We start from the raw sequence: 27,740 nt of genomic DNA on the forward strand, positions 1-27,740 counted from the left end.
TCTCTCGCTGGAATTCGCTGTCTGAGGAATTTCAGCTCCCAACACCGATTCAAAGGATTGCCAGGTCCTGTCCTTCGCGCTGGCTTTCTTGGGCCAATTTAGAGCGAAGAGTGGAGTGGGGATCCTGGGTTGGGGAATGGTGACTACCAACATCAGCCTGACAGATTGGTGGGTGGTCTGTCAAGGACAGGCGGCTCAGGGTCAGTGGTCATTCACACAAGTATTATGGTCTGTCGGTTGTGTGGTTCGAGTTTTGTCAGACAGTGTGGCAACAGTGGGCTCAACAGCTGTTTGCTTGAGCAGAAACGCACTTGGCTGCAATGGCAGCATCCCAAGTAGCCAGGGTGGGCGATGTGCAAGCGGACTATCTCAGCCAGCAGCAGTTGGACCTAGGAAAATGGAAATTTTTGCCAGAAGCAATGGAGCTAATTTAGGCCAGGTGGGGGAGTTCCTCAGTGGGATCTCATGGCGACAAGGAGGAATGCCAAAACAAGCAGTCGAGGGTGCAGCTCGGAAGGCATCAACGTGTTTGTTTTTCTGTGGTCGGGGAGAGTTCAGTTATATACTAGTGGTGCCGGAATGGCCGCGTCAACACTGGTTTGCAAACTTGGTAAATCTTACAGTCGTCTGAAGTTAGGTCATCTTCAAGGGCTGCTCCAGCAGGGTCAAATCTTTTCGGATCGCTTTTGTCTCATGGCCTGGCCTTTGATAGGAAGTAGTTGCAATTGCAGGGATACTCAGAAGCAGTTATTACTGCCTTACTTCAGGCCAGATGCCTGTTCACTTCCTTAGCTTATGTCAGGGTGTGGAAGGTGTTTGAGCTCTGGTATGTTGAAGAAGGGCTTGGCCCGACGTGGGTGTCGTTCTCAAAACCGAGCCTTTCTGTAGAAAGGGCTTGTGAAGGGGTTGGCATACAATTCCCTTCATATTCATGTGGTAATCTTCAGCTGTTTTTTCAAGGTAAGATGGATGGAGTTTCTTTGGCGCTCCATCCAGATGTGGTTTTCAGATGGGCACTAAGCATTTACAATCTCCTTATAGATGGTATACCCCTCTTGGACCCTTAATTTGGTGCTTAAGGCTTTTTGTAGTTCACCTGTTGAATCGTTTCACCTTTTGAGCCGTTATGGGGCACGTCCCTGAAGGATCTTTCTCTGCAGGTGGAGTTCTAGTGGCAATCTGTTCAGCCTGATGAATTTTGGAACTTCAGGACTTGTCATGTAGGGACCCCTTTCTTCAAATTTCAGAGAATGGGGTTTCTTGGCAGACGGTTCCATCACTTTTTTGCCGAAGGTCGTTTTTCATCATTCTATCCAAGTCAACCAGTTGAACTTCCTGCATTCCAGCATCTGGATGCAGTGGACCTAGAGAGTTACATTTGTTGGATGTCCGTCGCCGTTTACTTTGAGGTCAGAAGGTTACCAATGGAATTCAAGGGTCTGATCACCTATTTGTGCTATTCAGTGGACCCAAAAAGGAGTGCAAGGCTTCGAAAGTTACAGTGGCTGAAAGAGGCCATAATTTTGGAATATAGGTGAAAGGGAAGGGCTCTTCCTGAAGGACCCGCAGCCCAGGCAGTTTTCAGGGCAGAGTTTAGTTGGTTTCTCTGTAGGAGATCTGCCATGCGGCAACTTGGTCGTTGCCTCACACTTTCACCAGACATTACGGAGTAGATGTTCAGGTTCCCTTTGGGATGCTGTTTGGGGAGCGTGTGTTGTGAATTGGTCTTTCAAGTTCTCATCCAGTGTAGAGGAGCTTGGGTACATCCCACTTGTCTGGACTGATCTGGGGTATGAATGGGAAAGGAAACTTGGTTCTTACCTGCTAGTTTTTGTTCCTGGAATACCCCAGATCAGTCCAGAGACCCACCCTATTGAAAGACTGATATATCTGCTACGTGTATGTGTATCATAGAGAAGACAGAAAAGTCTTGTCATTATTGGATACGTTTCAGGGTTTCAAATCCTGCTGTGGACACAAGGGCTTTTGTTGAAGGGCTCTCCTTTTATTCCCCTGCTCACATAGAGGAGGGAGTTAGGTTGGCTTTTGGATTTGCCTACATCTTAGCTTGGGTGCAAGTCAATGCTGAGGGACTCTGGCTTATGGAGTAGTGTCAGAACATTTTTTTGTTCTCTGCTTCCATCTGCTGGTAGGGAGGCAAAACCCACTTGTCTGGACTGATCTGGGGTATTCCGAGAACGAAAATGAGCAGGTAAGAACCAATTTTCCCTGCTCTTTGTGCAGGTAGTGAAGAAGAGGTGGGGAGGGTAAAGTAGCACACGTGCTCCCCTAACCCAGACCTGCCCAGGGCAACGCCTCCTTTTCATCCAGCTAAAAGTGTGCGTGCTGGGCTTTGTCATTTTCAGCTAAACTATTTTACCTGGGTATATGGGTTTGAAAAGTCTCCTTCCTATGTACAGACAGCAGGATTCCTCCGTGTAGGTTACCCATTTTGGGAAATCTTTAAAGTCCACCTCTGAATAAGATTGACTCCAATTGCCCGCAAGCCTGGTAACATCTTTGTCTCAAGAAACTGTGGTTCCAAGGCTTAAATTGCCACCTGGCCTTCCTAATGCTTAGAGAGAAATTTAACAAGGTCAAAGTCCTGCTGCACCCCCATGTTCCGACGAGGTGCCCTGTCTTGGCAGACAAAGACCGTTCTGGCATCGGCTTCAGGCTAGCAAGCAGAGCGCGGGCCCTGGCATCAGTCCTTGTAGTAGCTGGCAAAGGCCATTCTGGCATCAGTCCCTGTCCTGGCAAGCAGAGCGGATCCTGACTTCACCCCGTTCTGGCAGGCAGAGCTTATCCTGGCATCAACCCTTTATTTTTTTATTTTTTTTTTAGAAATGAGTTCTCGGTGGCCTTCATGGTGACATCGGCCAAGTGCAGCCAACCCGTGGCTTGCCTGTATGTCTTCAATGCAGATATTCAGATGCATAATCAGAGTGGAAAGTCTGATCTCTCGCCCCTCTTGTCTCTTTCAGGCGAATGTGGTGTGCATAGTGTACGACGTGACGGATGGCGCCACGATAGAGAAGGTACGGGGGGGTGGCTGTGCAGAGAGCTGAGCTCTGGCTCGGCACTCTTTCCTCACTCGCGGGGACTTTTTTTTTTTTTTTTTACTGCATATCTCTTCCCACACACACACGTCACTCCGAGAGGTGCGCGCAGGAGCCTGGCGCGGGGTCTGCTTTGCTCCGGTTCCACCTCCCGTGAAGTAGGCGTGCACTGTTCTGAATTTAACTGGGCAAATGTGTTTATGAAGGATGACACAATATATAATGTAAGGACAGCGGAGGGTAGGAGTTAATGAGATGGGAGCTCTTATAAAAGTAGAAATGAAGAAATGTGTTGCTCCCGCAGCCCAGCCTTCTGTCTGGATGGCCTGCTCTGTAAACGTGGGAGGTGCCAGGATCAGAGAGCTAGCTAAGCTCCCTTTGAGAGAGGTGTGGGGCTCCTAAGTGTCACAGGTTTGTCTTTGTCAGCCTGGCACGATTTATTTATTTATTTTTGTCTTTCAGATCAGCAGAAAGTGGATTCCCCTTGTGAACGGTGGCGCAGAGAGAGGTTCCAGGTGTGACCGGGGAAACAAAGGCAGGCAGGAGATCAGTCTGAAAGATACTGGGATTAGTGGGAGGGAGGGGAGGCTGGTGAACTAAAGGGCAGGGGAAGGCTGGTGGTGTTACAGGGTGGACGCATGGGCTAAGGGCATAAATGACAGGTGCAGGTCCGGAGAGACAGCACTGTACTCGTAAGACGTAACTCAGAGAAGTTGCTATGGATTTTATGCCTTCTTTTGCATCACCAGAAACAAATAATTGTCCAAGGGAGTCTGAAGAGAGCTGATCGGAACCGAATGATGTCCTCTTTCATCCAGACTAGCTGCATGCAGTGTGTGTGTGTCTGTCTGTCTGTCTGTCTGCCTGCACAGGACCCCAGAAACATTTCTGTTTTGTTACTAGAAACAGATGCAGCTCCACTCTGCTCTATAGCGAGATCACTGTGTTATGAGAAAGCCCTGAACTCTGACTGGTGCTCATACTTTCATGTCCTACTGCTGCTGCTGCTGTCGCGAAAATGTGCGGCGAGTCACTCGTTTTGTTAACAGTTCTTCTCTCCTTTCCCAGAATTCCCATCATCCTAGTGGGGAACAAGTCAGACCTGCAGTCTGGGAGTTCAATGGAAGCCATTCTACCCATCATGAACCAGTTCTCTGAGATTGAGACCTGTGTAGAGGTAAGACACGTCCCGCCCTCTCCCTCTCTTTTTCTCTCTGCCCATCCCTTTCTTCCTCTTTCCCTTTCTGGGTTGCCCCCAGGTTTCCTTTCTCTCTCAGATCTCTTGTCTCTCACTTTCTCTCCTTACCTCCCTCACAAGGGAGGAAGAGAGAGAGAAGAGCGCCTTGGAGCTGTGCTGTGCACGCACATGGGGAGTTCAGCCCGAAGCTCTTCCTGGATGAACGCGTACTCCAGGAGCTGCGAGCGGAGGGCCATTCATTCATTCTCCACGATCTGTCCGTCCTGGTCTGATCTTGCACTGGTCCAACCTCTGCTCTGCTGGGACCCTCCTCTCTGTGCTTGAAGATTCAGTCGTAGGCTCCTTCAGCTCTTCCTGTGTCTCGCATGAAAGCAGTGAGGGGGAGGGGAGCAGGAAGGGGTCTCTCCTGTCCACCCGCTCCTGATAATCGTCTGCCGGCTCTAGTCCAAAAGGGGGCGATTTTTAATACTGCCTGCAAGGCTTGCAGAGCCACACCACCTCTGCAGGCTAATTTTGAAAGGGAAACTCTCAGGGGACATTTTGGGCTGAGGGAGAGGGCAGGGCACTTTGCACCTGCTCTGAAGTATACATGTGAGAGCACACCCAGGGGTTTCCAAATGAGTTCTCTGCGCGTGCTTTCACTCCCCCGATCGAATCCCGCAGTTAAACGTCTATGTGCCTGCCTTTACCCGAATGGGGGGAAGGGGAGCGATTTTAAACCAGCTTTTTATGCAGCTAAACCTTTTTTTTTTAATGTGCCCTATACATTCTTTGATTTGGTTTTAAAGTAAATCTTGGAGATAAGTCACTTTGTAATGCTATGACCCTTGTTTTGCCTGTCTGAGGCTGTTGCATGATTTTTATGTCATATTTATTCAGTTTATTGGTCAAAAATCCCTTTTTTCACATTGTTACTGCAGTGTAAGCACTGGTTGGCACTTGGGCTGGTCGTGCGGACTTTGTAGCTACGTTTCAAAGGGAGTCCATGCGAGTAGTTCCCTTCTGATAAATTAGCATAGCGTCCGCATGCTAAAAGCACCCGTGCATTTTGCATCTGCTGTTTCTGCAGGCAGCCGAAGTGGGGAGGGTAAAACAATGCACACATTTGAAACATACATCCGGCGTTTTACTACTCCCTCCCCCCCCCCCTCCAAACCTAAACGCACCAGGTGAACGTCCCCCTTTTTAATGGTGCAAAAAGAATACGTGTGGTGAATCCTGGGCGTGCTTTTTAGCTGCTCGGAGGAGGGAGGTTTTCAGACCGGAGAGATCACCATTTACCCTCCTACGTGACTTTTGAGGATCGCCTTTTCCCATGGCAGTGACTTGTCTGAAAAATTCTGTCCGCGTCTGATGATGCTCCTCCTGCAAGATGCAGTGTGTGTTATAACGCGCCTTCTTTCTGTCCCCCTCGCTCTCGCCGCATCAGTGCTCGGCAAAGAACCTGAAGAATATCTCGGAGCTCTTCTACTACGCGCAGAAAGCTGTCCTGCACCCCACGGCCCCGCTGTACGATCCAGAGGAGAAGCAGGTGAGAAGCAGCTTCTGAAGATGATCTTCCTGTTCATCCCAGCTTCCTTCACTAACCTCCCTCCCAAAAGGTTCTGTCACCTTCACCTTGCTCCTCCCAGCCTGTCTCTGCTTATTCCCTTCTCCTGAAAGTCGCTCATACTTTCAATGCTATACCGTAAATGGGGGAGGGGGGAGTCTTTATCCGTATATAAAACCTTCGGATGGCTTGCATGTGGTTGACCTGTAACTTTCCAGCTCTTCCCATCTGGTGGTTGGGTTTTGCCTCTCGGTGAGGGTGGAGCCTGTAGTGCAGGTTGTTCTTTTAACGGAGCTCTCATCGTTCCATCTGTAGCAGTCAGAATGCAGCGCTGTTGACTCATTATATGATGGTAGCAGGAAGGATCGCGTCCCGACCTTTGCATTCTGCATTGTCTTTGCAAGTAACTAAGTTACTTGATCCAGTAAGATGAGTAGATCTGAGTTGTGAGTCTCGGAGCGGGAGCGCACAGTTAGCTCTAAGATCTTGGGTTGTTTTTTTTTGTGGCAACTTTAGCGCCAGAGGAATGCCTCACGTTCTTCTATCATCAAAGGCCATTTAAGCTACTGAAACCATGCATTGATTTCATCAACATTTTACCCTGCACATACATGCCGTGTATGTGAAATCTGTGCAGTAAGATTAGGAGGTGTGTATTCAGCTGGGCAGAGAGCGGATAAGATAGCCAGTCCAGCTAAATTCAGGGCTTAACTGGACAAACAATGGGTTTTCAAAATTCTTCTGTGCTGAACCCTTCTGAATTATGCACCTAAGTAGTCAGCTGGATAAAGCTTAGCCGGGTAACCTGCAGGCATTCCAGAGGCAGGGTTAAGTTATTCGGCTAACTTATACCAGATATTCAACGGTGCGAGTGCACCACTGAATATACCCGCAAAGTTAGCCAGATAACTTAACCCTGCCTCTGGAATGCCTGCGGGTTACCTGGCACAGAAGAATTTTGAAATCCCATTGTTTGTCCAGCTAAGCCCTGAATTTAGCCGGACAAATCCGCTGAATATTGACCTCCAGATCTCTATAGAGATTGCTGTTGCATGGTCCAATCTTGTGTCATTGCTTTTTTTTTGTTTTGGGGCATGTTACAAATGTCCTGACGCTTGTTCATTAGGAGGGTAATTTTGAAACTAATTTCTGCAGGTAAAACAGCTCTTTGTCCAGGGAAATGGGGAGATTGAAAATTTCCGCCCCCTCACTGCAGGTAAAAGAATCTGTGGCAGGGAGAGTACATGCTGGGATTTAATTTTGAAAGCCCCATGGAAATTTTGCACATCCTTCAAAACAGTTGCAAAGGTTTGCCACGTTCCTGCAGCTACCCCAATTTTCAAAGGGAAGTGCTACAGGAGTGTCCCCTCTGAATATTAGTTTTAAGCCCGTGGTTTGTTTCATTATTGCTCTGATTATGATTTGTGGGTTTCTAAGCATCTGCTTCAGGATGTGTCAGCATGCTTTTCCTTTCTGGTCTTTTACAGTTTTATATGTTGCCTTGATATTTGCTAATTGTTACTTGAGGATTGAACTGCTCTATATGTGATATGCCATTTCCTAGCATGTAGCCAGATGGACTCAGGACCAATGGGTTTATGCTCCCCTGCCTGCAGACGGAAACGGAGTCAGGTTTCAAAGCTGACGTCACCATAGACACACCCCTACAGTGACCTCAGCCCTTCAGTATTTTTCCGTCTCCAGCAGATGCAGATGTGCTTTCCCTATGGGGATCGCTGTACCTCGTGGAAGAAGAAATTCTATTTTTAAATTGGAGTAAAGATTGAGCCCCGCTCTCCTGCGGTGATACCTGAAGGTCCCTCCCCCAGTTGAGAATTCGTGAGGCGATTTCTGAGATCCCTCAGAGGTGGGCCTTGATACGGTAGCTGGTATCCAGCGAGGACTTTCCTGCAGCTGAAAGGCAGCGCGTGCAGGAAGCCAAGCGCGGCGGTGACAGCCAAAGCCCTCTCCCCCCGCAGGCAGAGACCGTCTCTGTACTCAGCTGGTAAGCTCTGAGCTCAGGTAAGTTTAAAAGAAAAAAAAGGGAGATTTACCGATGCAGAGATGATTGGAGGGAATTCTGGTAGGTTTCCTCCAGTTTCTGTGCTTGACTGAATGTACTGATGTCGTTCTCGCTCCCGTGGGGGTAAGGGGAATTGGGCCTCCGAGCGGGTTGAGCAGCCCCCAGTGGGCTAGGCCCTGATTTAGGCTCACCATGTGGTTGGTCTCATTGGCGCCATCTTGTGCGCATTTCCGTGAGTGCGGTACGGCCCTACGTAGGACGTCGGTACGCCTAACGCGTTGGCTCTGCGCACACGCTGTGCACGTAACGTCAGCACATACTTTCGCGCACAATTCTGAAAACGCATACAGGAAATGCTGAGCGCACGGACCGCATGTGTGCCTCGCCACGCTCCGTCTAGGTGCTCTAAATTTGTGCGCATTTAATTTTTTAAGAGTGAGCCGATTGGAATGCACAGTTACTGTCGCCAGTGGCGCCGTCAACCAAGAGACCTAAGTGCCTTACTCTCTGCGCTGCTTGTCATATTAGGGCTTCACAGCCTGATCTGTCAGCACTGTGAGGAAGCCCATGGGGTGTTGGCTTCCGTGGACTTTGCTAAGTCCGGCTCCTCCCATTCAGATAATGGGTTAGCCACAGCTTTAACTGGAAGTACCCCGGATCTGAGTAACCTCAGGACTGGGTATTCCGTGGGAGAGGAAATTCAGCGGCACCTAATCCAGTACCTCCTGGGCTAGGCATGGACCCGGCTGCCTTCTCTTGGATGGAATTTTTCCAGGGCCTTCAAGCCTTCATACAGGCGCAGTCTGTCTGGACAGAACCTCAGCCGGTAAGCACTCCCTCTCCCAGTCCTAGCGGCAGACCTCGAGGCTTGCCTCGCCTCACCAAGGATATCCCTGGCAGGGACCCAGATGACATGGAGGAGAATACAGATTCCTTAGAAGATGCGGAGACTCCCGGTGGAGACCCCCCTGGGCCTCCCACAGCACAGGGACTGCTGCAGCAGGGACAGGTCCTTCACGAGGATCAGACTCAATTCTGTCTTACGGTCTGGCCCTTGACTGGGCTCGCCTGATGAAGCGTGGATATTCGACGGCAGTATTTGCCATCTTACTCCGCGCGCGGAAGTTCTGTACATCCCTAGCGTATGTGTGGGTCTGGAGAGTATTTGAGGCCTGGTGTGAGGAATGCGGTGTTTCCCCTCGGGCGGTCAAAATCCCACTAATTCTGGAATTTTTGCAGGGTGGCTTGAATAAAGGTTTGACCCTTAACTGCTTGAAGGTCCAGGTAGCGGTTCTCTCCTGTTTCAGGGGTGAGGTGAATGGAACCTGCCTGTCGGCTCATGTGGACATGCCCGTTTTCCGAAAGGGGTGGAGCACCTCCATCCACCGCTACTTTGGCTGGTTCCCATGTGGAATCTTAATCTAGTATTGGAGTTTTTGGCAGGGCCTTCCTTTTGGCCGCTGCACAGTCTTCCTTGTGTTTATTAACCCTTAAAACGGTGTTCTTGGTGGCGATATGCTTGGCACATCGCATCTCTGAACTACAGGCATTGTCATGTCGGGAACCGTTCCTCCTGATGACTCCAGGTGCGTTACAGCTTCGTACGGTTCCATCCTTCTTGCCCAAGGTAGTCTTGGAGTTTCATTTTGTTGCCATCCCTAGATAAGCGGAAGAATACTGCCTCCTCCACCATTTGAATGTCAGTAGGCTTTTGGTGCGGTATCTGGAAGTTTCAGAACCAATCCGAAAGACGGACTGTTTGTCCTTCACAGTGGAAGGAAGCAGGGCGAACCAGCTTCACAGGCTACCATAGTTCATAGGTTAAGGAGATGGTCACAGGAGCCTTTGTGGAGGCAAGAAAGCCATTACCCTTTCAGATTAAAGCTCATTTCACTAAGGCTCAGGCAGTCTCATGGGAGGAAGCTAGACTGCTGTATCCCATGGATATCTGCCAAGCAGCGACGTGGTCCTCCTTGCACACCTTCGTTCAGGCCTGGGAGGACGCAGCCTTTGCAAGGGCAATGTTAACCGGACCGCGGGCAGCCTCCCTTCCCAATCGGGAGTAGCTTTTGTACATCCCATTGGTCCTGAGTCCATCTGGCTACACGCTAGGAAATGGAGAAATTACTTACCTGATAATTTCATTTTCCTTAGTGTAGACAGATGGACTCAGCATCCCACCCTGGGCTGCCCAAGAACTATGCCAAGGATTCACCCGTGGGGTGGATATCTATTCCAAGAGATTACGGTTAAGCCGTCATCCAGTCCCTAGATCAGGGCATCTATAATCTTACTGGGGTTCGGTGTTTGTTTGGTTTAGTTACAGTTATCCATTTTTAATCAAGTTTTTTCGATAGTATGTTCACAGTGGCTTTTGAAGAGGACTGAGGTCACTGCAGGGGTGTATCTAGAGTGTCATCAGCTTTGAAACCTGACTCCATCTCCATCTGCTGGCAGGGGAGCCCAACCCATTGGTCCTGAGTCCATCTGTCTACACTAAGGAAAACAGAATTATCAGGTAAGTAATTTCTCCATTCTGTAGTGATGATGAGTTCATTTTATGTCTGAAGTTCATTTCATTTCATTTTTCATAATTCGATTTATATACCTTTTTTTATTAATTCAAAATGGTTTACAATGTGAGTAAAATACAACCAGTAAATACAAAGCATAATTCTTAATACACAGCATAAAAGTCACATATATTCTAACTACAAAAACAAAATGACAGATATACATACAACCATAGACACATTTTATATAGGATTATTTTATGCAACTTTGGTTTTATGGTATATTTGGAATTTGATGTATTGATATGGTAGAGGCTTGTATTGTAGCTTTCCTTGTGCAGCTCGCTGGATACATTGAAGAGATGGAGGTTATGGCAATTTCATTAGATGCCGAAAAGGCTTTTGATGAGGTGGAGTGGGAGAATTTATTTCTCGTTTGACATTTGTTTAGTTTTTGAAAATCTCTTATGCAAGTGATAATATAGCCTGAATATTAGCAGGGAAAGTTGATATCCATTCATTGCGCGACGTGTTGTAGATTTTTAAAACTTGTGATAAGATGCTGGCATCCTCTAAAATGGCTTTGGGATCTCTGTGTTTGCAGAAGGGACTTAAGGTGGTTTACTGCGGGGAGGAAAACGTGTGAGAAAAGGATATTGATTTGGGCGCTGTCCCATAAGCACTGAACTCTTAACAGTTGGCAAAGAGAAATTCGTTATTAGTAAGACATCTTGCGGAGCATGCGGAATACCACACCAGGGTAAAGGTCATGCGAAGACCAAAGCTCAGAAGCTGTGCAGCAGATTTTATACGTCACCTCCCTCCAACCTGGGTACCAATGAATTAGTTCCTTTATTTGCAAAACATCTTCTAACTAGTTGATATTCTTCTTATATCAGTTATGTTAATAATGCTGAATTCTTGTAGGTCACATCATTTCTTGTAAGCTGAGCCCAGAAGGCAGAAGCAAAACCTAAGGCTAACCTTTGACATCCTTTAGCATTTCAACAGCTTTGGCTATTTCCACAGGTCTGATGAGTTCAATCTTATTATGCTGCCATTATCTTTCAGCTTCTTCACCACCATCCACTGGTCCTGTCTCCTCAGGGAGGCGCATGAAGCACATTTACATTTTTCCCCTTTGTCATATTTAGTAGGATTAATATAATGCTGCAAGCTCCAATGCTGGCCCCACCCCGTGTCTTAGGTTGGTCCCATGCCAGCCCGGCCCAAGGAGCTATGGATCAGTGAGGACTCTTACCCTAAATACAATGGGAACCGTCAAATATATGAACGAGGCGTATGGTTAATACTGGAAAAGTCCAAAGAAATCTTACAAAAAAAATCCATAAGATCACATATTCCTCAGTGTCACAAACAGTAAAACACCCCACCCTCCCAAAAAAACCGAAACTTCATCAAAACAAGTGAAGAAAGCAAGCTCATACATAGGCTGCTCCTGGGGAAATTCTGCGCTACTGTGGAGTGCAGAATTTGTGCAGAATTCCCCTCCTGTGCAGAATTTCCATTTTCTGCGCAGAATTTGGTGCAGGCCCCAGGACGGTGCGAGCGGAGCCCATCTCGCTCCTGGCAAAGATGGTGCAGGCCCCAGCAGCTGCAAGCAGAGCCCATCCCGCTCGCGGTTAAAATGGTGAAGGCCCCGCGAGTGGCAAAAATAGAGCAGGCCCTGGTGGCCGCAAGCAGAGCCCATCCCGCTCATGGCGAAGATGGCGCAGGTCTTGTTGGCCAGGAGCGGAGCCCATCCCGCACACAGCAAAGATGATGCAGATCCCAGCGGCCTCAAGCGGAGCCCATCCCACTCGTGGCAAAAATAGCAAAGACCCTGCTTGCAGTGAAGATGGAGCAGGCCCCGGTGAGAATGAATCTGTGTGTAGAGGTGTGTGTGTGTGTGTGTGTGTGAGAGAGAGACTGCAAGGCTGTGTGTAGGAGTGTGTGTGAGAGAGAGAGCCATGAGGGTGCATGGTTGTGTGTGCATGTCAGAGAGAAGGACCCTATGTAAGGAGATTGTGGGGGAGTGTGTATATGTGAGAAAGATTAGGAGCTGGTATGTGTGAAAAAGGGATTGTGTGAATGTGAGGGAGTGAGCCTGTGTGAAAGTGTGTCGTGTGTGTGAGAAAGAAAACCTGTATGAAGGGATGTGTGTGTTTGTAAGAGAGAGAGAGATGGAGCCTGTGAGTAGGGATGTGTGTGTTAGGGAGAGAATGAGCCAGTGTGCAGAGATAGATGTGTGAGAGAGAGATAGGTAGCATATGTGTGCGTGTGTGCAAGATAGAGAGGAAGCCTGTATTGGGGGTGTGCATGTGCACGAGAGAGGGAGCTGGTGTGTGTGAGAGAGAGGGACAGTGGAAGCCTGTGTGAGGGGCAGTACTGAGAGAGGGGTTAAACTCACAGAGTAGAGAACAGAATGGAAGGGATTGAGCCTAGAGAGGGGTTGGGGCCTGAGAGGGCAAAGTGAAAGGAGACTGGCCAGGGGAGTAGGGAGAGAGGGTGTCCTTCTAGGGAAATTATGTTCAAAATATATAAAACTCTGCATCTTTAAGTAATAACTTTTTTCTGTATTACATTTTAAATTAATTACTTAAAGACTGACATATATATATATTGTGTTTATTTTGACTAATATAAAGTATGCAGAATTTTAAATTTGTGTGCAGAAATTGTTATTCTTTTTGCACAGAATTTCCCCAGAAGTAATAAGCCAACGTTTCATAATTGTAAACGAAGCATTGGACTATATTATTTAATCATTACTTGCTCATAAACCACTTATGTGTTTTCAGCCCCAAAAGTCACTCAGATAATAGTATTCAAAAAATATACATATGTATCCATTTCAGCAGAATTTGTTCCAAAATGTATTCATCTATATAAGTCCATCAGTGCATCCCTCTGATAAGTTCTGGCTAAGGCTTAGGAAATATAGTGATTTAATGTAGTTATCTTGCATGGCACACATTGATATGCTTAAAACAGTTCAGCTGATTGGTGTAGTTATCTTATTTATATATTTATTTAAAAGGATGCTCAAAACTAGACGACAGCACGGTCAAGCAATATATAGGGGTGGTGTTATTCCTCACCATGTTTATTCATCATCTTCTCGATCTAGTCCAGGGTTTCAGGTTTTAACATGTGATGCATGGATCTGCCCCTTTACTTTCATGGCTGTTCATGTGGTGAGCAGAACCTGATAAGAGTCCCTCTCAGTGTGGTTCTAAAGCGTTGACCTGGAGAAAGTTTCAGATTAAAACAGCATTGCCAGGCTGTAGTCCGTGTGGAATGTCAACTCGAGGTTTCGTCAGTGCAGCAGTGTCTTGTTGGGATGTCTTGCAAATAGCTTCAGTTGACCCTTTGCAATATGACATCATCAAATCTAGTGATCCAGGTAAGTCACACTCAAAGTTGAGTCCTGGAGTTAGGTGTGTTGGCATGGGACACCCAGTAACCACCTCAAATGGATTCAGACTGGTGGGTCCTGGTTGCGGTAGCCCTAATACTAAACAAGACCACTGATGGTACTTCTGGCCTGGGTAAACCAGTTTCTTCTATGGCTTTAGCCAGTCTAGTTTCAATGGTTTTGTTCATTCTTTCAACCTGGCCAGAAGACTGGGGGTGATATGGACAGTGGAGTCTGTGCTTCATGCCCATTGCAGTGATCACTTGTTCAGTTACCTTATTATGAAATTCAGTTCCTTGATCACTGTCAGTGCACTCAGGTACACCCCATCAAGGAATGTATCTGTATCAAATCTGTGCAAAGAGTTATTTTTTGGAGGCTTCAATGTCTGCATTCCTCATTTGGAAAATGTATTTTATTATTCATAAGGAAGTCTAAACCCTGGTAAAAAATTATTGATCAGGAAGATCAAATGTTGGATTTGCCCCCTGAGAGGGGGAACATTCTCACATGTTATATTTCTGTAACGAGGTATGGGATGTACTGAAAATCAACTGAATATGCAATGTGAGCTTTCTATTCAAATTATTTGGAATCAGTTATAATTACAAAAGGTATTTCTGGTTGTAATAAGGAATTGACAGATATTTTACCATCCTTGTTCTTAAAACTCATGCTTAATAACTGGAAAGTATGTTTGGCATACAAATATGAAGTCATTCCAGCTGCAAAATATAATCTTAACCTATAGATTATGTATTCCAGATGCTGTAACTGCAGCGTTTTTGTTGTATCATAGTTAGCATATGTTGTACAATATGGTAGCAGTATCCTCCCAGACAAGGTAATATTATGTTTGCTAAATAGAAATTGTATTAAACCAATTCATGAAACACACACACACACACAAATGTGTCCTTCAGTTGTGGGGCTGCTGCAAGAACTCACAGTCCTCGCATGAGTTCAAATGTGTGCCAGGGACATCTCAGGACGAATAGATTTATTTATTTATTTATTTAACGGTTTTATATACCGAATTTCTTGTAAGAGGTTACAAATCAAAGTGGTTTACATTGTAACAGAAACAGTGCCTCAAAGAGTGCAATTACATAGAACAGAGGAATACAGAACTAGGATCGTGAAACTATTGAACAAACCAGGGTATAAATCAAACTGTGATACAAGGCTAGTAGGGTTATGGTTAGGTTAAGACCATGGTATTGGCAAAGGACCTTGGGATTGGGGCTATAGTAGGACATATAGCGATTCTTCTATATCGAGAGAAGGCAGGTAAGAGTCAATGGATTACTAGTGAGAGATGATGCCTAGATTTTGACTTTGTTCTTTGGTTGCAGCTGAGGCCGCAGTGCGCCCGGGCCCTGACGCGTATCTTCAACATCTCCGACCAGGATAACAACCAGATACTGAGTGACGATGAACTCAACTTCTTCCAGGTGAGCAAGAGCGGGCAGGGAATGTGGGAGAGGTGGGGAAGCTGGAAAAGGAGGAAGGTGATGATGGGGGAGATTAGGGGATCCAGAGGGCCATAAAAAATGCTTCCAGACCCCCGGCTTTCCCCCCTCCCCTGACTCACTCTTGTTTGTCCTGGGAGGCAGAAGTCTTGTTTTGGGAATCCGTTGGCTCCTCAGGCCCTGGAGGATGTGAAGATGGTGGTGTGGAAGAACACAGCTGATGGAGTGCAAGACAACGGCCTGACATTAAATGGTAAGAAGGATGTTGATGTCCTCAGTGACTTCTTACTGGAAAACTAGCCTTATAAAATCATCGTGTATCTTTGTCGCATCTCTTCCTAATTAACTGTTGGAAACCAGGGTTCCAATCCCACCAGGAGCGGCGGTGGGATTGGAACCCTGGTTTCCCTGGTTCACAGCTCGCTGCTCTAACCACTAGGCAGCTATTCCTCTTCCCAAAAATGGCAACTACTGGCCAGGTCAGTGGTGGGGAAATTAATGAAATCGCTGCTAAAGAGAAGGAATGTTTTTAATATTTGGAATCCAGTGGGCTCTGAGGCAGCATGGATTTGCCAGGGGGAAGTCACATCAAACAGATCCAGTCCCTTTCTTTGACTGGGAGATGAGGAGAAATGCTTGACCATGATCCCTTTAGATTTCAGAATTTAACATTGCCTACCCATCCCCGCTCCACAGGAGACTTGTAGCTAAGCTGGCCGTCATAAGGAAGTGGCGTGGAGGGGAAATAATGTGAGAAACTGGGTTAGAGCGAAAGGCAACAGCGTAGTGCTCAAGAGGCTGGCAGCTAAAATTCATTGCAGAAGCTTCTCATAAAGCCAGGGCCTTCCAGCTCACCGACATGTTCTGCCCCTATGTACTAGTCACCAGTTTTTCCTTCTTAGAAACACACAAATTTTTTTTTTATTTAAAATCATTTATTAATCGCTTTCCAGATCAAATCTTCCAAAGCGCGATTTACAGCACAAATTTTAAAACAATCAGATAACAATCACCCATAAATAAAAAAAAAAAAACAAAACAAAACCTAAAATTAAAACATCATTATCTAAACTGTATATATGTTTACCTGGCTAAAACTTTCACTTTAGCCCCTGCTGCTCTACCCGCTTCCCTAGGGTGATTCCCACAGTCTTTCAGGCCTTCTGGCTGGCTGCAGGGCTACAAAGGAAACCCACGATGAATTGACCCCCATGCATTCACAGACGTCATCCCTCCTCTCAAGAGGCCCACGAACAGCACCTCTGCAGTGTGCCCCCACACCTCACTGGCATCCAAAAAAAACAAGATGCAAACTTGGTATCTTATTCCACAGCACTGTGGCCAGAGTACAGGGCTGAGCCTTGCAATTGCTCTCTTTAAAAAAAAACCAAAAAAAACCCGAAGTTCCCTTCCTCCAATGCACTCTCCTAGGAGGCTGAATCCACCCCCTTGAACACTGAATGTTGGGGTGCATGAGTAATTCAAAGGTTCCTTCCTGACAGTGTGCCCCATGAGCTGGAGGGTCAGTGCAGCACTGAGTGGAGAGAACTCCAGGCGCATGAGATCGGCTTCCTGCACTTCTTTCTGTTTTGGGATTTTGTGTAAATGACTGTGTCTTTGTGTGCATCTCTGTATAACTAGACTTGGATAAGCAAAGCATCATTCCTTTCCCTCTGTCCCCTGCAGTAGCTGTCATGTTTTGTGCCAGAGCTGTGTCCATCTGTGCCGTGACTGCATCCATAGATCACGTTAAGAGTTATGTGTTATGCATGGAAGTGGGCTTGCAGCCCTGGGGATCTGGCTGGCCCTCTCGGTGCTTGTGTTGAGGTATAAAAGCCAGTAACTGTCTCTCTTCTGTGGTCACAGGCTTCCTGTTCTTGAATACACTATTCATCCAGCGGGGACGGCATGAGACCACCTGGACCATCCTGCGCCGCTTCGGGTACAATGACATTTTGGAGCTGACGGACGATTACCTCTACCCACCGTAGGTATCTGTGGGGCAGGCCACAAGCACGACGTTGATTCTCACCTGTTTCCAAATACAGAGACTAACTGGTCATCCAGCATCTCAGCCAGTTTTGTCTGCACATGCACAGTTTAACATTTCATTTGGTCTGGCACCTGCAGTCACAACTGTCTTATTCTTCTGTTCATCCTTCTTGGCATGGCCTCCTTCGTGTCTGGCTTTTGTCAGGGAGAACTCCTACGCAGCTGTATGAATGTTTGTTAACACATTTATGGCAGGTGGATGCCATAACGAGAGTGGGGGATAACTCTATCGAGCTCATTGGCTGGCACCTCGCCGTCCCGTATGTGCAGTGCCGGGCTTCGCTCTTCCCCGGGAGCTGGGAGTGCTGTGTCAACCAGGCTCCCCAGCCTGAGGAGCCGGGATCTGAACCGTGAAAGGGCCTATTCGTGTTTTCCTAAAACGGAGAAACCCCGTCAACCGATTGGTTTCCTACTCGTGATTCGCTTAACACAAACTCTGGTCGAATCGGCGCAAGGACCCGGGTTAGATTCTGGACCCAGCTCCCGATGCGTGGGCTGGGGACGCTGCAGAGAAGGCGTCACAGTTCCTGGCAGGGTTATCCCGGCTGTCTTGTGTCGGGCTCTGCAGAGCGCCACGGTGCATGCCTCTCAGTCGAGGGCCGTCGCTGAGGCAACCAGCCTGGGGTTGAGGGAATGAGCGGAACAAAGAGGAAACTGCTAATAAAACCTGCAAATGAAAGCCGTGTTTGCCTCTCAGGGCTGCTAAGCCCGCGTGGCCCAGCACCAGGCAGCAGGAAACTAACGAACAAACAGAGAATTTTAGAAAATGACAGAAAATGGAATAGGTTCTTGACATCATCACTATTTTTGGCAGAATCTTAAGTTTTACACACAAAGGAGGAAGAGGATGATCTTTGCTGCAATAAGGGAGGAGACTTCTCTATCTGAAACAAAAAACTCCAAAGCACCCAGGGGAGATCTGAGTGCCAGGAGAGGAGGAGAAGGGAGATGGGAGGTCCCACAGGATATTTTCCTGACTTCTGCTGGTCAGCTTTATCCACATTTATTTTTAAAACGCTGAATAACGTTAGAAAAAGAGGCCTCTGTTTCCCAGTAAATACCCAGATCAGTCCAGACTCCCGGGTTTTGCCTCCCTTCCAGCAGATGGAGACAGAGAACGTTTTGCAGCCACTGCCATATAACCTGGTGGGCCACCTGCAGTCCCTCAGTATTTCTCTGTCTCCTGCAGATGAAGGAGGTGCAAAACCTGCAGTTCTGTACCTGAGATTTAAAAAAAAAAAAAAAAAGTTTTGAATTAGGAACAATTAGAGAAGAAGATTATCCTCCCAGGAAGTTGGCAGGTCCTGGTGGGACCATCCCTCCTGGTTGCAGGGCAGGACAAGCAGAGATTGGGGACCCTAATTTGCTCGCTGAATCACGCCTGAAGCGAAAGCCGGTGGTCCAGTTCCCTCACCTGAAGGAGAATTGAAGGAAGCCTCTGCCACTCTTCATTCAGAGACGTGAACGTTTTGTTCTCTATCGTAAAGTTTTTGAAAAAAAGAAAAACAAAGAACGGAATGAAACAGGGGCTTATTTTTCCTTCGGCTCTCCCTATCAGTGATGGCAGAGGGAGGTAAGCCATTTAGGGGTTCTTCCGTCATTGTGGCTCTCCCAGTGCCTTCACCTCTCTGAGCGTATGCTGCGCGGTCGGGGTCAAGCCGAGCCATGCCGTGCAGGTGTCCCCGCATCACGTGGGGAGCACAGCTCGCGTCTGTCTCGAGTCGAACGATGTTCCTGATGCCTCTCCAGTGGGGAGGGCAATATTGTGTTGGGGGATGCGGCAGCATCTTCGAGGCAGAGTGGGCCTGGTAGGTCACTGGCTGCGATAGGGGAGGCTGCTGATTCGTTCCCAGTAAGCGTGGGAACAGTGGCCATTTTGAAAACCTTTTTGTCTGCTGGGGAAAGGGTGGGCAGGTAGGGGATCTCCCTTCAGCGGATTCCAGCCTCAAGGAAGCCCTTGGGACCCAGGAGGGGCAGTCGGAGAAGGAGCCAGATCTTCTGGAAGAGAATTTTCGTGATTCCTCTCCTTTCTCATCGGAATTTATTCTTTTGATGCACAAAGCCTTTGTGGCCCGGAGGGCCATGGAACAGTGCTCCCCCAAGCGGAGGATTACAAAAGCTCCACCTAGAAAGAGACCCAAGGTTTCGGGGATCCTCAGGGGCCAAAAGGATTCAGAGAGTCCTTAGTCCAACTGCGCCATGGGCCGCCGATGAGAGTTCCTCCGAGGAGTCCGAACGTAGGTTGCCGTCTGAGGATGGTTCTTCTGGCACTAGTTCACCCAGGAATGGGCAAGATCTGGATGAGGAATTGGGGAAGGGTCCCATCCATGGAGGGGACGATCCCAAAGTAGTTCACCTGTTTCAAAAGGAGGAACTTGGACCCATTATTCCGCATGCCCTGGTGGGGGTTAGGCATACCAGTTCCGCAGGAGGAGTCTGACCAGGAGACAGTGGATCCGGTCATGGCTGGCTTACGTGATCCAACCAGGACTTTCTTTTTTCATAAGTCTGTCAAACAGTTGATGGTCAAGGACTGGGGTACTGTGGAGACTGACCATAAAGTTAGCAGAGCCATGGATAAGCTCTATCCCTTGCCCAAAGACACTGTAAGTCTTAAGGGGTCCAAAGGTGGATGCCTCTGTCTCAGCAGTTACGAAATGGACCACCATTCCAGTAGTTGGTGCGACAGCTCTGATGGATTTGCAGAACAGGACGCTCGAGGATCACCTTAAGAATATTTTTTTAGGAGTCTGCTCTTGGCATCCATGCTGCAATGAGCAGCAGTTTTATGTTTCGGACTGGGCTGAGATGGGTACAGCAGTTACAGGATAACAAAGATTTGTTACCCCAGGATACTAAGCAGGCGGAACACTTGGAGGCTGCGGTCGCCTATGGAGCCGATGCATTCTATGACCTCTTTTCGCACTTCTTCCAGGACGATGATGTCCACGGTCTTGTCCAGGAGGCTTCTTTGGTTGCAGAACTGGTCGTGGATGTTTCGTTGAAGGCATTGCCTTTTTAAGGGCAAGCTTCTGATAAAGCATTTGGGAGATAAAGTGCAAAAGCTATCAGAGGACAAGCCCAAAGGATCCAAAGGTTTTCTTGGGCACTCCTGATTTTGGGGGCAAAGGCATTTCCGTCAGATCCTGGCACTGGCCAAAGGCAGACCTCAGAGAGGTTGCAGTCCTGGAATCAGTCATTTCGTGGACGTAGGGCAAAGAGAGAGGGCTCCGGCCAAGGTAGTGGTGGAGCCAAGCCTGTGCAATGAGGCGAGCCGGCCCACTCCTCAGTTCCTCTCATCATGGGGCGTTTGTCTCAATTTTACAAGAAGCGGGTCAAGATCACATTGGACCAGTGGGTTCTAAGCATGATAGGACAAGGCTACGCTTTAGAATTTGCTCGGCCACTAAGAAGCCTATTCATGATATCAACTTGTGCCTCGGTGGAAAAGAAGCTGGTCGTGCAGCAGATCATCCAATGACTGCGAATGCTGGGAGCCATTATTCCCAACCCCCAGGAGGAGCAAGAGACGGGACATTATTCTATTTATTTTGTGGTACCAAAAAAAGAAAGAACCTTTCGTCCAATTCTGGATTTAAAAAAGGTGAACATAGTTCTCAAAGTTCTCCGTTTTCAGATGGAGACTCTGCGGTCTGACATAGCAGCGGTATGAAGCGGGGAGTTCTTGGCGTCCTTGGATCTAACAGAAGCATACATACACATAGGGATCCATCCAGATCATCAGAGGTATCTCCAGTTTATGATCCTCGAGAGGCATTTTCAATTTTGTGTTCTCCCGTTCGGGCTTGCAACGGCCCTGAGGATCTTCACCAAGGTGATGGTGGGAGGCAGCCCTCAGAAAGGAGGATGTGCTGGTTCACCCATGCCTGGACGTCTGGCTCATCCAAGCGAAGTCAGCTTTTCCTCTGTTGGATTCTTCCGCACCTCATGCGAGAGAGCTTAAGCTTTAGGACATGCGGAGGGTGGTGTTGCAATATCTTAAGGTAACGAATGACTTTAGGATGTCAGATCACCTCATTGTTTGGTGGAGCGGGCCAAGAAGAGGTTTTCATGCATCTAAGGCTACGATTGCGTGATGGCTCAAAGAGGCTATTGGGTCGAAGTACATAGCCCATTCCATGTGATCCCAGGCAGCCTCGTGGGCAGAGGCACAGCTGGTTTCGCCGCAGGAAATTTGCAGGGCAGCGACTTGGAAGTTGCGGCATACTTTTGCGAAGCACTATCATCTGGATGTAGGGGATCCGGAGTCCTGGTCTTTTGGCAAGAGTGTTTTGCGAGCGGGACTCTCCAGGTCCCACCCTAAATAGGGAGCTTTGGTACATCCCAGGAGTCTAGACAGATCTGGGTACATACAAGGGAAGGAAAATTGGTTCTTACCTGCTAATTTTCGTTTCTGTAGTACCACGGATCAGTCCTGAACCTGCCCGATCTGTGGAGGGAGAGAGTCGTCCGCTCATCTGATTTTATTGGTATATGGATTTTCATGGTATGGGATACAGACTTGATATAAAAGTTTGTTTTATTGGTTGCTGTTTTTACAGTTTTTATGCTTGGGTACAGGTCAATACTGAGGAACTGCAGGTGGCACATGTGATTATGTAGCAGTGTCAGTAAAACTTTCTCTGTCTCCATCTGCTGGCAGGGAGACAAAACCTAGGAATCTGGACTGATCCGTGGTACTACAGGATGAAAATTAGCAATTAAGAACCAATTTTCCTTAAATCAGGTCCTTAGGTGCCGAAATTTAGCTTCTCAGCTTTTTTTGAATATCAGCTCACAAATTAATTGTTCATTGACTTTTTAAAAATTGTTTTTGAAGTAGTTTCATGGTGTGCCCCTTAGACCTAGTACTATTGAAAAGGATAAATAACCATCCCCTCTTTGTCTGTTCCACCCCATTCATGAATTTGTAAACCTCTATCATATTCCCTCTGTCACCTCATCTCCACACTGATGAGTGTCCTGTTTAACCTTTCTTCATATGGGAAACTCTTTTATTCCCATTATCATTTTTGTTGCCCTTCTCTGCGCCTTTTCTAGTTCTGCTGTGACCTCAGTCACAGGGTCATTGACCTCGCAGCCTGTTCCTCCTGTGGCATCTGTAGAGTTGGTAACCTCATGGCACGTTCATGCTGTGAACGCAGTGGCGGGATCCGTGATTTCACAGCATGATCCTGCTGTGACTTCAGCTGCAGGGATGAATGAGCTCGTGGCATGTTCTGTTCTGAGGGCCACAGGATCAGTGGCCTCATAGCATGTTCCAGCATGACTTCAGTTGCAGGGTTCTTGACTTCACCACCCTCTGCAGGATCCCTCTGTATGAGGGAGGGGAATACACGTAGCAAAGAAAAGAAAGGACAAGAAGGTTGAGTTGAACAGCTATTGGGGGAGAGGAGCCGTGGCTGATGACTTTATTCCTAAATTCCAGATTACTGATACGACGTCTTCATTTCCTCCCCTCTCTCTCTCTCTCCTGTCCTTTGCAGGCTCCGTGTGCGCCACAACTGCTCCACGGAGCTCAATCACTTTGGACATCAGTTCCTGCAGAGAATCTTCGAGAAACATGACATGGTGAGTGGTGGCAGTTTAGTTCCTGAATTAAACAGGCAGCCTCCACGGGATGCCGCTGCCACATGAGAGACATCCCAGGTCTTGTCAGGGCCCCCAGTGCTGCCGTGCTTGGCCTCCCACCACTGAAAGGCACTGGGCACTGTCAGACTCGGGAGGACGTGGGAGGTTGCCTCTCTTATTCTCATACCCCCCTCCCCCCCCAGGCTCGATCACTTCCATGTTTCCCTGGGTCCATATCTATTCACATTCACAGATGGCAGAGCATGGGTGGATCGTGTGCTGTTGCTGCAAGGACCTAGGCCGGAACGGTTGCCAGCGCAAACCCAGGCCATCTTTTTTTATTTTTTGTGGTGGAGCAGAGAGCCAAGCGCCTGCTTGCCAAGAAAAGAGATTAAATGTTAGCATGCCAGTCGCCAGTGTGAGTGTTCACTAACCACCCCCTCCAGCCTAGGCTGCAGTCACTGTTTGTGTTCTCTCCTCTTTCTTTGCCTCACTAGCCCTCTTCCAAGCCCCCAGCTCTTTTCTGTCCTGATTTCCATGCGAGTCCTTTCTTTGTCCCCCTCCCCCTCTTGTTTCTCTCTGCTCTTCACGCCCATGCTACAGTTCATCAGCTGTTTCTCTGTGGTCTCCACCCTTTCTTTTAAATTGTCTTCCTCTCTTCCTGCCCTCTGTCCATTTTTCTCTCCTGTTCACCTTTCTCTCCTCCTTCAGCCCATGCTCATTCACCATCTCCGTGTGTTTCTGCATGCAGGACAAAGACGGCGCCCTCTCCCCCTCCGAGCTTCAGAGTCTCTTCAGCGTGTTCCCCTACACCCCCTGGGGCCCGGAGCTGTACCGCACTGTGTGCACCTCTGATAATGGTCTGCTTTCTCTGCATGGATACCTCTGCCAGTGGACGTAAGCTTGCTCACCCGCACTCTGCCCCCCTTACAGCTCTTCAGTCAGACACTGGACAAGTCCCTTCCTTGTGGTCTGTAATGCTCCATTTTCCTCCTTATTCCCTGTGCAGGCTGGTGGCATATTTGGATGTCCATCATTGTCTGGAATACCTGGGGTACCTTGGCTATCCCATCCTTTCGGATCAGGACTCTCAGACGCAGGCCATCACAGGTAAGTGAGTCCCAAAGCATGCTCATGCATTCATAGATGATACACACACTCTCGCACTGTCTCTCTTCCTCTCTGATCGGGATTCTCAGACGGAGGCCATCATGGGTGGCTAAGTTCCACTTCAGTAACGGAAATCTCTGGATTTTAGGTTTGTGAGCAGGGGCTTGCATAGTCTAATATGTAATTTTGCTGTTTAAGAACATGAAGGGGTGACTTTTGAGTAGCCCACACTGCAAGTGTGCATGCACCTGGTAGTTAATGTTCAAAGGGAAATTAAGTTGTCTCCCTTCAGAAAATTCCCTACAAGGCACACATGCACACAGCAACGACATTTGTGCAGGTGACCACTCTGAGCAAAACAGTGTACACACATTTGAAAATGCACTTCGGCATAATCTGTTTTGCTTCCCTTACCTAAACGTGCCCCTGGAATTGTCTCTCTTTAATCCAGTTAAAAGTACCGGCAGCCTGTGCATGCTGTTAGCTGTGCTTAGGGGGACTCTTTTCTACCTGTCTACATCCCTCTGACAATTGTCCTCCGAGTGTTCAGTAAGAAGACAAGGTTTGAAGTGAAAGCTGGATACCTAATGCTTTCAGGTTCTGCTCTACCAGTCAGGAGACATACTCTCAAACTGGTTCCCAGATCTATCATGTTGACTCCACAGTGTCAGGTTTTCAGGAGATCCACAATGAAGGAGAGATATTTGCATACTCTGGAGACCCAGTCTGTGCAAATTTATTGTATGCATATTCATTGTGTCCAACCTATAAACCTGGCTGAGTGTGGGATCACCAGGATGGTTTTTGGGAAGCTGTGCACTAAGGTGAGAAACACACTGAGTCTAGAGTTCATTTAGCGCATACGGTCTGTGGTAGGCTTACTGTCTCTCAGGGGCCCACTAATTATACAGACACTCTCATGCAGCTGCTGAAAATAAGTATTCACTCATGCATGCACACACTGTCCTCCTCAAGCAGGGCCCTGCAACACCGTGCCAGAGCCTCCCTCCCCTACTAGCACAGTGAGCCGTGAGCCACCTGACCACCTTCATCCCAGTACTTTTCTCAGCCAGAGCATCTAAAATTTAAAAAAAAAATATATATATATATATAGTGTCATGCAGGATGAGCTGCTTCTGGGGATCTTCACATTTCACATCTTTTTGAGTGGTTCTATCCCAGGAGTATCTTGGAAACAGGTTGTAACAGTCCAGGGACACTTTCAGACCCTGCAGTGGGGGCCCCCCCACACTCACAGCTGATTTGTTTTCTCGCCGCAGTCACCCGAGAAAAGCGAATCGACCTGGAGAAGGGACAGACCCAGCGCAACGTCTTCCTGTGTAAGGTGATCGGGCCCCGCGGCACCGGCAAATCGGCTTTCCTGCAGGCATTTCTTGGGAGGAACATGGGGGTAAGTCCCAGACCAGCAGCTCCTGATTAGGGACTCGGCTTGGAACTGTTTTGCTGTCTCTGCATGGAGGGTGGAGGTCAGGAATCGGTCCCCTGTGCGCCCTTTCCCCACCTCTGTCTTATTTCTTGTCCTGTGGCAGGCGCAGAGGAATCTTCCCGGGGATCTGTCGTTCTACGCCGTGAACACTGTGCAAGTCGCTGGCCAGGAGAAATATTTAATAGTGAGTACGCTGTTTGGTCACTCGGGTAGATAGTCAAAGGATTTTTTTTTCCCGGGAACTTAGTGAGTTACCCAGACACAAACCTGAGATTTGTAAATTCCCACCTCTCCCTCTCCCCCCAGCTCCACCCAGCTCCCCAAAATTTAGCCGGATGAATAGAGCAGTGACGGAGGTGTTCCAGGGACGTGATTACGTTTTAGCCAGTGGGTGTTGATATGCAGCACTACCCAGCTAGAGTTAGGCAGAAAAATATCCATCCTAAAGTAACCCAGCTAACTCTAATCGCCTTTACTCATGGAATGCATGCCCGGCTGTTCCGCTGAATATATACAGGTAGTAATCCGGATAACTCTCCTGCTCACTGGCCTACCTCAGAAGAGACAGGCAGTCAGAGACGTCTCACTCTCGGATCATAGAAGAGCAGGCAGGGAGATCTTTTCCTGAGCATGCAGGTCACCCAAGAGGCAGGCAGCAGCAAGGATTTTCCTCTTTCTCTCTCTCTCTGAGCACGTTGCAAAGGAGACAGGCAGCTAGGAGACATGTCTGTTTGAGTGGGCAAATCACAAAAGAGAGAGACAGGCAGTGACATCTGTCTTTGAGCTTGGGGGATCTTAGAGGAGAAAGTCCATCCAGTGTACTTTCCAGCTGCTGCCACAGTTAGAGAGAAATCTTAATTCTGATCCCATTTGTTCTAAAGTTGTATATTTATTAACTCTGAATAAAAGCTGTACTGTTACCTGGGCCTACAACTGCATTAAATTAACTAGGATGTAATAGGATTATTTCATCTGTTTTCTATGGTGCAGCTGTAGTCGGGCTCAGGTGCTGGCATAGATTTTAATGTGATTATTAAACCAGTGTTAGCAGTCTGAAGATTTCTCTCTCTGTAATTAGTCAGTTGGAGGAGACGTGCACAAAGTTTATGTTGAGTGACTTAGTCCTGTTGGATGATTGCATTAAGCTGCTGTTTTGCTCCTGTAAGAACATAAGAAGCGCCACGCTGAGCAGATGAAGGTCCGTCAAGCCCAGCATCCTGTCTCCAACAGTGGCCAGTCCAGGTCACAAGTACGCAACAGATCCCCAATAGTTGATCTGTTTCTTGTATCACACTACCGAGAATAAGTGCTGGCTTTCCCAAATCTGCCTGGCTAATAATTGTTTTTGGACTTTTCCTTCAAGACCTTGTCCAATCCTTTTTTGAATCCCACTATCGGGTCGATACAGTAAAAGTCGCGGCGCGCACAGGCCACTCTCCTGTGCGTGCGATTTAGTATCGGCCCGCATGCAAATGAGGGCCTCGCAGGCTCGCCACAACAGTTGCCTACATCAACCGCCAGGGAGGAACCAGAAGCCAACAGGTGTCCCCGGAGATAGACCCCCCCCTCATGGCGTGGGCGGAAACAAACCTGCAAGGGATCTCAGCCTCCCACATCGCGGGAAAAGACAATGTTTCTGCGGACTACCTCAGCAGAGAGAGCCTAGACCTAGGGGAATGGACACGGTCGACCACAGCCTTCCAGCTGATAGTAAACCGCTGGGGAACCCCAGCCATGGATCTACTGGCAACCTTGTCCAACACCCAAGTTCCCAAGGTCTTCAGCCGCATATGAGAGCCACAATCCTGGGGAATCGACGCCCTCGTCCAGACCTGGTCACAGGAAGACCTGCTATACGCTTTTCCCCCATGGCCACTACTGGGCAGGATCATCCGCAAGATAGAACACCACACAGGTCTAGTACTTCTAGTGGCCCCGGACTGGCCAAGAAGGTCATGGTACGCAGACATGCAAAGACGTCTTGCGGGGAACCCTCTGTGCCTACCTCCACACAGAGACCATCCCCAGCAAGGACCGATCCTCCACGAAGACCCGACACGATTCTCTCTTACGGTCTGGCCCTTGAGAGGACTCACCTGAAGAACAGCGGATTCTCTAAGGCAGTGATTGACACTTGCTTCGAGCATGCAAGTTCTCCACATCACTAGCTTACATACGAATATGGAGAGTATTCGAAGCCTGGTGTGAGGACCGTGAGATCCTTCCGCGGACTGTCAAAATTCCCATGATCCTGGAATTTCTGCAGGATGGCTTGAAGAATGGGTTGTCTCTCAACTCCCTCAAGGT

At 48.0% G+C, this 27,740-nt stretch overlaps 1 protein-coding gene across 3 annotated transcripts in view; it reads left to right on the forward strand.

The window, feature by feature from the left end:
• Window positions 1-27,740, forward strand: part of RHOT2 (ras homolog family member T2) — a 75,539-nt gene that overhangs the window by 21,307 nt on the left and 26,492 nt on the right. For 2 of the 3 annotated variants that reach the window (XM_029576151.1, XM_029576152.1), the window contains exons 5-16: window positions 2,985-3,038; window positions 3,522-3,574; window positions 4,128-4,236; window positions 5,687-5,788; window positions 15,116-15,214; window positions 15,377-15,485; window positions 17,099-17,219; window positions 22,792-22,876; window positions 23,628-23,773; window positions 23,886-23,986; window positions 25,267-25,397; window positions 25,537-25,617. In XM_029576151.1, the coding sequence (XP_029432011.1) occupies window positions 2,985-3,038; window positions 3,522-3,574; window positions 4,128-4,236; window positions 5,687-5,788; window positions 15,116-15,214; window positions 15,377-15,485; window positions 17,099-17,219; window positions 22,792-22,876; window positions 23,628-23,773; window positions 23,886-23,986; window positions 25,267-25,397; window positions 25,537-25,617 (1,191 nt within the window). Of the gene's footprint in view, window positions 1-2,984; window positions 3,039-3,521; window positions 3,595-4,127; window positions 4,237-5,686; window positions 5,789-15,115; window positions 15,215-15,376; window positions 15,486-17,098; window positions 17,220-22,791; window positions 22,877-23,627; window positions 23,774-23,885; window positions 23,987-25,266; window positions 25,398-25,536; window positions 25,618-27,740 lie in introns of those variants that run through there. The other variant, XM_029576153.1, reaches the window with a different exon arrangement.

This window comes from Rhinatrema bivittatum, chromosome 14 (genome assembly GCF_901001135.1).
Source record: "Rhinatrema bivittatum chromosome 14, aRhiBiv1.1, whole genome shotgun sequence".
In the NCBI taxonomy this organism is placed as follows: Eukaryota; Metazoa; Chordata; class Amphibia; order Gymnophiona; family Rhinatrematidae; genus Rhinatrema; species Rhinatrema bivittatum.